Source organism: Entelurus aequoreus, linkage group LG16, assembly GCF_033978785.1.
Source record: "Entelurus aequoreus isolate RoL-2023_Sb linkage group LG16, RoL_Eaeq_v1.1, whole genome shotgun sequence".
NCBI classification, from domain to species: domain Eukaryota; kingdom Metazoa; phylum Chordata; class Actinopteri; order Syngnathiformes; family Syngnathidae; genus Entelurus; species Entelurus aequoreus.
Genome location: NC_084746.1, coordinates 26,901,839 through 26,911,551, shown reverse-complemented (window position 1 = coordinate 26,911,551; position 9,713 = coordinate 26,901,839). Strand labels below are relative to the sequence as shown.

At 42.1% G+C, this 9,713-nt stretch overlaps 1 protein-coding gene across 1 annotated transcript in view; it reads left to right on the top strand.

The window, feature by feature from the left end:
* The window catches only part of LOC133630777 (voltage-dependent R-type calcium channel subunit alpha-1E-like), a 139,310-nt gene that overhangs the window by 21,127 nt on the left and 108,470 nt on the right, over window positions 1-9,713 (top strand). Inside the window, exons 3-4 of the mRNA XM_062022504.1 lie at window positions 8,296-8,401; window positions 8,517-8,656. Of these exons, the coding sequence (XP_061878488.1) occupies window positions 8,296-8,401; window positions 8,517-8,656 (246 nt within the window). The remainder of the gene's footprint in view (window positions 1-8,295; window positions 8,402-8,516; window positions 8,657-9,713) is intronic.

The window sequence follows — 9,713 nt, the reverse complement described above, 5'->3', positions numbered from 1 at the left end:
TATATATATATATATATATATATGTATATATACACATACATACATATATATATATATATACATATATATATATATATATATATATATATGTATATATATATATATATATATATATATATATATATATATACTGTAAATATATACTACATATATATATATATATATATATATATATACACACATATATATATATATATATATATATATATATATATATATATATATATATATATATATATATATATATATATATATATATATATATATATATATATATATATATATATATATACATATATATATATATATATATATATAACAATACAGAATAAGAAATTTAAAACAATATAAATATATTGGTATGAGTATAAAACTTGAAAGAATTACGCTTTTTTTATGTTAATGAGAACCTAATGGGTTTTCAGCCAATACTATCTAATCAGAAGAAGTAATAAAAGAAATTCGACCACAATAATGCCACTGGGGTCTGTTGCGATTTTTGTAATTTTATTAACCAGGGTTTAATCCAACCATATTAATTTCCCATATAATCTTGTCTTTTATTTCTAAAGTGTTCAATATTTGGTGGTTATATAATAGAACATATAATATATAATAGTGGTATTGTGTTTTGGTATTTTTTTTAAGTAACATATAGAAGCTTTCCTTTTGAGGACTAAATCTTGTCATGGGACCGCAATTCAATAGTCAGTCAATGAATGGAATTCATTATTTAAAAGCCAGCAGATGTCTAGTGGGATACGTTGCTGTTTTTTACTGTATGACTACACATCTCGAGTACATCATCAGGGGATTTATTGAGGTGCAATTCTTCATCTTGTCAATGTATTTTAGACCAAGCTTTCAGTATCCTTGCAACTTTGTAGGAACAGTTTCACACAGGCATGCCCTTTTCTGTTCTGATATTCTTGAAAGGTGTTAAAGAAATTGACCTTCAACCTTAGACACGCTCCAAAATGTTGTCCAAAGTATTCCCAATCCTAATTTTCTGACATTGTCACTACAGTGAAGCTCCTGAACGCTACTCTACCTATTCTCCTCTGATGTGCGCTACTTTCCACAACGATGTGCGCTACATGTGTTCCACCTGTGGCAGAGGACACCAAGCTAGTGCAAGTGTGTGGTGATCATTAGAAGAAACTGTGGGAGGACGAACACGGTGTAGGCACATGCGCAGCCCTCATTGCCTCAAAGTGCTGCAAACCTGCGTGGCTGTGAGTGGGTGTGGGTTCAAATCCAGCCATGCAGCAGGATGCTTTCTTCTCAGCATCACTTTCCCATCAACTCACACACATTAGTGTGTGCTTGTATGTTATCAACTTTGGAGCCATCTCCTGCTAGATGCAATGTACCTACCGGGCTGTTGTGATGGCGTAACCGCTTCTACACCCCCTCTCGTTTGCAGCGTGCCAGTCGTCCTCTTATTCTTACCTAACCGCCGGCTCCGTGGCGGTGAGTAGGAGTGGGGCTTAGTGGTCAAGACTCGCTTCAGGCCAGGATCGGACTGACGCCTCACCAAAAGGCTGAGGCGTGTGGGAGGGCTCTGGCCAAAAAAGACATTGGCGTGTTCAGACCCACATATTTGCAGTCCATGAGTGCAAAACAATTCTGATCCATTCAATGTGATTATACTCACTTGCACAAGATTTTTACAGGAGGGGTAGGGTTGTGTGTGTGTGTGTGGGTTGAGTGGGGATGGGGGGTGGCCACACCGTCTTCCCGGTTGGCGAAACTAACTAATTTGATAGTGCTACAAATAATTTGTGGCACTATTAAATTTCTGCTAATCAAGCCATCAGTACTTATATTCATAATGCATAATGTGTGCTTTATACACCTATTGATTGCGTTTGTTATAGCAGCTCTGCAATCTTTATCAAACAAACTATTTGTGTACTGCAAAACACTTGACACAACAAATCTTCTACAGTAATTATAATAACAATGCTTACAAAAACAAAAACGGGCTATAGATGACCGCTATTTACCCCAATTATTTACTGTACAGTATTTGTACCATAAAAGTTCCAATAACAAGGTCAACTGTCTATTAACAACCAGTCCTGATTTTTTTTCAAATAACATTGCATTAGCAAAATTTGCTTCATTTGAAACAAGAGGTTGTGTGTGACCCCATTTCAGTCTTGAATAGTACTGGTGTGACATTGGCTGACTGCTTGTAAAGATGACTAAGGGTGTTATGTCATGTCTCAAGGGCATTTTTTATATGTTAATAACCGTATTTAGAAAGTCTAAAACATTTTTTTTTGTGCTCTAGCTATGAGCATTTAAAATTTATTTGAATAATTCCCGCATTGCAGAAATTTGTTTTCCAGCATGACTTGTAGTTTATTACAATTATCACTTTTGACTATGTTTTCATGAGAGATCCGGGGATCGGATTGGGGCCGTTCTCTTTACCACAGCTGTGTACCAGTGTTTACATGGCTATAGATCAGGAGTGGGCAAACTACGGCCTGAGGTCCACATGCGGCCTGTTGGCCCCTTTAATCTGGCCTGCCAAATATTAATACAGAATTGAGCAAAGATCTGTTTTGATAATTGCCACAATAAAACTGATAATAGACTTTGACGCCCTGGCAATAAAGGGTGATCAACAACACTGCTGCCACTAGAAGAGAATGTAAGTGTTAACCCTGTAATACCATTTGTATATGTTCTGATATGATATTGTTGAAAATGTATTTATTATGTTCTCCCCGTGACTGCGTGGGTTCCCTCCGGGTACTCCGGCTTCCTCCCACCTCCAAAGACATGCACCTGGGGATAGGTTGATTGGCAACACTAAATTGACCCTAGTGTGTGAGTGTGAATATTGTCTGTCTATCTGTGTTGGCCCTGCGATGAGGTGGCGACTTGTCCAGGGTGTACCCCACCTTCTGCCAGAATGCAGCTGAGATAGGCTACAGTACCCCCCACGACCCCAAAAGGGACAAGCGGTAGAAAATGGATGGATGGATGATTAAAATAGCCCATGTTTGAGAAGCCTACTCTTCGTTTCAACAGATATGATGTGCTTTGAAATGTATCATGTGCTCGCCCGGCCCGTCTGTCAAATTTCAAAAGCCAATGTGGCCCCTAAGCCAAAACGTTTTCTCACCCCTGCTATAGATTGTACTCACGTGAAAGATTCCTTTAAAAAGGATGCACACTCAGGGAGACACAATAAAATGTTCCTGTTCCTGCATGCAGGAGCGTGTTTGTCTTGAGAGACGTCATCTATCCACGTCATCTATCCACAGTGCAAAGCTGGTTTTAAGATAATTATCCTCACCAACAAATAAACAAACAAACTTTCTTCCATGTAGCATTATCGCTGGAGGACTAGAGGAAATGGAATGGCTAAACATGCTCCTCACACGCGCCGAGCAGTACGACATAAAAAGCTAACCGTATTCAATGCAATGTAGGGGTGATCGATCCAGATGTCGATACTATCAATATCTTGTATATTATCAGTGTATAAACAATACTAAAAGGATTAGATCAATATTTTCTTACCCATCCATTTTCTACCGCTTGTCCCTCACGGGGTTGCGGGGGTGGCTGGAGCCTATCCCAGCTGCATTTAGGCGGAAAGCGGGGTACACCCTGGACAAGTCGCCACCTCATCGCAGGGCCAACACAGATAGACAGACAACATTCACACTCACATTCACACACTAGGGCCAATTCAATGTTGCCAATCAACCTATCCCCACGCAGTCACAGGGAGAACATGCAAAATCCACACAGAAAGACCCCGAGCAGGACCTTCTTATTATGCAGCATACACACTTGGTCCACCGTGCTGCCAATATTTTATTATTATTTTTACAAAAATATGTTTTTATCGTTTTTGTTTACAACCTCAGGGAATAATTCTCTGGATACAGGAAGGTTTTAAGGGCAAAACCCAAACAAATTGAATGTGTTATTTTGTAAAGATTCAAACAGGGATTAAAAGTTAAAGTGGTGTCATTTTTAGTCATGTACATTTAAATCGTTGCTACTTTTGGTGATAATCTGACACCTTTAGTAAGAATGGTTAGTGCAATATCCGGTTATTACCACTGGTCAGTTTCAGTTTTCAGTTCAGTTTCAGTTTATTTTGAACATGCATACAATGTAATGCATCACATATTTCCAGTTGTTTCATTACAGCATGTCCGAAAAGGAGTAGGAAGAAGCAGAGCTCATGTGAAATATGATATGAATGTGAGGGTTTTGCTGAAGTTACTTCGGGTTCTTAATCGTCAGAATATGCCATGTGGGCCGGATACACGTTGATTTTCAAATGTCTGGAGTTGGACATGTCCAGTGAGGCGGTACCTCTGGATTGGCAGACCGGGGTGGTGGTTTCTCTCTTTAAGAAGGGGAACCGGAGGGTGTGTTCCAACTATCGTGTTATCACACTCCTCAGCCTTCCCGGTAAGGTCTATTCAGGTGTGCTGGAGAGGAGGCTACGCCGGATAGTCGAACCTCGGATTCAGGAGGAACATTGTGGTTTTCGTCCTGGTCGTGGAACTGTGGACCAGCTCTATACTCTCGGCGGGGTCCTTGAGGGTGCATGGGAGTTTGCCCAACCAGTCTACATGTGCTCTGTGGACTTGGAGAAGGCATTCGACCGTGTCCCTCTGGAAGTCCTGTGGGGAGTGCTCGAGAGTATGGGGTACCGGATTGTCTGATTGTGGCGGTCCGCTCCCTGTATGATCAGTGTCAGAGCTTGGTCCGCATTGCCGGCAATAAGTCGGACATGTTTCCAGTGAGGGTTGGACTGCCTTTTGTCACCGCCTAGGAATTCTGCCCATAAAAGTTATAAACAGAATTTCTAGGCGCAGTCAGGGCGTTGAGGGGATCCAGTTTGGTGGTTGCAGGATTAGGTCTCTGCTTTTTGCAGATGATGTGGTCCTGATGGCTTCATCTGGCCAGGATCTTCAGCTCTCACTGGATCGGTTCGCAGCCGAGTGTGATTCGACTGGGATGAGAATCAGCACCTCCAAGTCTGAGTCCATGGTTCTCGCCCGGAAAAGGGTGGAGTGCCATCTCCGGGTTGGGGAGGAGACCCTGCCCCAAGTGGAGGAGTTTAAGTACCTCAGAGTCTTGTTCACAAGTGGGGGAAGAGTGGATCGACAGGCGGATCGTTGCAGTGTCTTCAGTAATGCGGATGCTGTATCGATCCGTTGTGGTGAAGAAGGAGCTGAGCCGGAAGGCAAAGCTCTCAATTTACCGGTCGATCTACGTTCCCATCCTCACCTATGGTCATGAGCTTTGGGTTATGACCGAAAGGACAAGATCACGAGTACAAGCGGCCAAAATTAGTTTCCTCCGCCGGGTGACAGGGCTCTCCCTTAGAGATAGGGTGAGAAGCTCTGTCATCTGGGAGGAGCTCAAAGTAAAGCCGCTGCTCCTCCACATCGAGAGGAGCCAGATGAGGTGGTTCGGGCATCTGGTCAGGATGCCACCCGAACGCCTTCCTAGGGAGGTGTTTAGGGCACATCCGACTGGTAGGAAGCCACGAGGAAGACCCAGGACACGTTGGGAATGCTATGCTGGCCTGGGAACGCCTCGGGACGAAGTGGCTGGGGAGAGGAAAGTCTGGGCTTCCCTGCTTAGGCTGCTTCCCCCGCGACCCGACATCAGATAAGCGGAAAAAGATGGATGGATGGATGGGCTTTAAAAAAATTAAAAAATATCACAAGAAGCAACAGTATTTGAAGCGCGGTGTGGCGAGGGGTGACGTTAAATACAAACCCCGTTTCCATATGAGTTGGGAAATTGTGTTAGATGTAAATATAAACGGAATACAATGATTTGCAAATCCTTTTCAACCCATATTCAATTGAATGCACTACATAGACAAGATATTTGATGTTCAAACTCATAAACTTTGTTTTTTTTTTGCAAATAAAAATTAACTTAGAATTTCATGGCTGCAACACGTGCCAAAGTAGTTGGGAAAGGGCATGTTCACCACTGTGTTACATGGCCTTTCCTTTTAACAACACTCAGTAAACGTTTGGGAACTGAGGAGACACATTTTTTAAGCTTCTCAGGTGTAATTATTTCCCATTCTTGCTTGATGTACAGCTTAAGTTGTTCAACAGTCCGGGGGTCTCCGTTGTGGTATTTTCGGCTTCATAATGTGCCACACATTTTCAATGGGAGACAGGTCTGGACTACAGGCAGGCCAGTCTAGTACCCGCACTCTTTTACTATGAAGCCACGTTGATGTAACACGTGGCTTGGCATTGTCTTGCTGAAATAAGCAGGGGCGTCCATGGTAACGTTGCTTGGATGGCAACATATGTTGCTCCAAAACCTGTATGTACCTTTCAGCATTAATGGCGCCTTCACAGATGTGTAAGTTACCCATGTCTTGGGCACTAATACACCCCCATACCATCACAGATGCTGGCTTTTCAACTTTGCGCCTATATCAATACGGATGGTTCTTTTCCTCTTTGGTCCGGAGGACACGACGTCCACAGTTTCCAAAAACAATTTGAAATGTGGACTCGTTAGACCACAGAACACTTTTCCACTTTATATCAGTCCATCTTAGATGAGCTCAGGCCCAGCAAAGTCGACGGCGTTTCTGGGTGTTGTTGATAAACTGTTTTCGCCTTGCATAGGAGAGTTTTAACTTGCACTTACAGATGTAGCGACCAACTGTAGTTACTGACAGTGGGTTTCTGAAGTGTTCCTGAGCCCATGTGGTGATATCCTTTACACACTGATGTTGCTTGTTGATGCAGTACAGCCTGAGGGATCGAAGGTCACGGGCTTAGTTGCTTACGTGCAGTGATTTCTCCAGATTCTCTGAACCCTTTGATGATATTACGGACTGTAGATGGTGAAATTCCTTGCAATAACTGGTTGAGAAAGGTTTTTCTTAAACTGTTCAAAAATTTGCTCACGCATTTGTTGACAAAGTGGTGACCCTCGCCCCATCCTTGTTTGTGAATGAGTGAGCATTTCATGGAATCTACTTTTATACCCAATCATGGCACCCACCTGTTCCCAATTTGCCTGTTCACCTGTGGGATGTTCCAAATAAGTGTTTGATGAGCACTCCTCAACTTTATCAGTATTTTTTGCCACCTTTCCCAATTTCTTTGTCACGTGTTGCTGGCATCAAATTCTAAAGTTAATGATTATTTGCACTCAAAAAAATGTTTATCAGTTTGAACATCAAATATGTTGTCTTTGTAGCATATTCAACTGAATATGGGTTGAAAATGATTTGCAAATCATTGTATTCCGTTTATATTTACATCTAACACAAAATCCCAACTCATATGGAAACGGGGTTTGTAAGAAAGCTTTGAAGTAACCCACTAAATGATGGCAAAACATGCTCTAGTACTAGTCTAGTCTAGTATTTTTGGACACATTTCCCTATGCTAGTTATGTTTAGCTGTTATCAGTAATTGGCAATAGTGTGGGCATGTGAGTGAGTAAATGAGTGAACGAGTGAATGTTGGTCCCCTTCCTCTGTGAGCCAGTGACCTCATTTCAACTGGAGGCGGAGACATTCATGTAAAAAAAAAAAAAATAATTCCTCAAGGAGCGACTAAAGGTGACATATTTGTGTTTAGATGATTCTACACACACACACACACACACACACACACACACACACACACACACACACACACACACACACACACACACACACACACACACACACACACACACACACACTCACACACACACACACACACACACACACACACACACACACACACACACACACACACACACACACACACAAGTTGAACCAGTTCAAAATTTTTATATGTTCTTTTTGTGTTGTTTTGCTCAAAATGACTTCTTACAAGAAAAACTGAAGAATGTTTGATAAATATTGCACTTCTTTTCAAAGTAATGATCAGTTTGAAGGCTAAATCTGTTCGGTGTCTGAGGGCGATGATGGACGCAAACAAGTCGGGGCCAAGGTGACTCTTTGGCGGTCCTGTCCCCCCCTCCCTTACCTGCTCGCCATTTCTCTTCATGAACAGCACTTTTAAAAACAGGTTGTCGTGGCGACGGCAGCCTCACTCTTAACAGATTGCTTTCCCGTAGAAGAGAACATGAACCGTGCTTTAATTCATCTGTCACTAAAGCCATTATCCATCAGGTTTTTCGTTCTGTTGCACACGACCATGAACAGATTTGTAGACTTTTAATGCGCAAACCCTGTGAGGAGCAGTTGGTGTTTTCTTATTGTTGTCAAATAATGAGACCTTCCTTGACCTCTTGGCCCTTTACGCCATTCGAGTACATGATCCTGGCCACCATCACCGCCAACTGTGTGGTGCTGGCTTTGGAGCAGCACCTTCCCGGAGAAGACAAGACGCCCATGGCCAAGAGACTGGTGAGCACCAATTGTAGGATCTACAGTCACTGTGTATGGTAATTGCAGGCTGCTCAGTGTGTTGACACACACCACAAACACAATGACATGTTTATGGTCTCAACTGTCCGCGCAGGAGAAGACCGAGCCGTACTTCATCGGGATTTTCTGCTTCGAGGCGGGCATCAAGCTGGTGGCGCTGGGCTTTGTTTTCCACAAAGGTTCCTACCTGCGCAACGGTTGGAACGTCATGGACTTCATCGTGGTGCTCAGCGGGTGAGTGGCTTTGGCCCGTCTCCTCCAGCAACAATCAAAAATCACCAAATATTGTAATTTGATCAGCTTATAAATGATCTCAGTGGTCTTCTGTTTATGATAGCCAGTATGATACATATTATTTTAAACTCTGAACAATTAGTCACGGACCGAGCCTGCCCAGTTTTACAATTAAATTTGTATATTGAGGCTTTTGTCTGTAAGCCAATAGGGATTGGCTTTGTATCCAAGTATAGGGAGCTGTGATATTTGACATTTCAGTATTGATATAGAGATGTTCGACATTTTCTGTTGTGATACTGACAGTGGCGGGCCCTGCGTTTCCCACCTAGGCCTTCGGTGATGTCCGACTTCAATTATTACCTCTCAAAATGCCATAATTTATGTCACCACATGACCATTGCTGGAGAAATACTATACAGGAACACATTTATGCACTACTGGCCATTGAATCACCACATCAACAGTGTACAAAAAGGGTTATTTTCTGGCACATTTAAAAATCAATAAACCCGCATCAGCAATTAAAACATATCTTATGTGGTATTGTCAAAATTAAAACTTAAAAAAACATATTAAACGTGAAAAAAAAAAATATATATATATCTGAACTCACAATTTGAAGAACCCATTCGAGCTTCCGGGGTTGGCCGACATTGTCTCACAAGATGTCCTACACCAAAATGGCCTTGCAAATATATGTGTTGTGTTGTCTAATCATAAAAGATGCAGATAAGGCGTCTTGGCTGAGTTCTTAATGTTTACGCCACAGCGTGCTCATCAAAAACACCGGCATGTCTACATTTAACAACCTAAACAGGGCTACTGCGCATGCTCTTCACTACTGTGGCATGCTGGGTAATGGAGTTCTTATGTTACCTAGCTCATAACATCACTACCGTAATTTCCGGACTATAAGCCGCACCTGACTATAAGCCGCACCAGCTAAATTTAGGGGAAAATACAGATTGCTCCATATATAAGCCGCACCCGACTATAAGCTGCAGTGTTTTGATGTGTAATTACCGTAGAATATAGGGGTTCCTGCTACCACGGA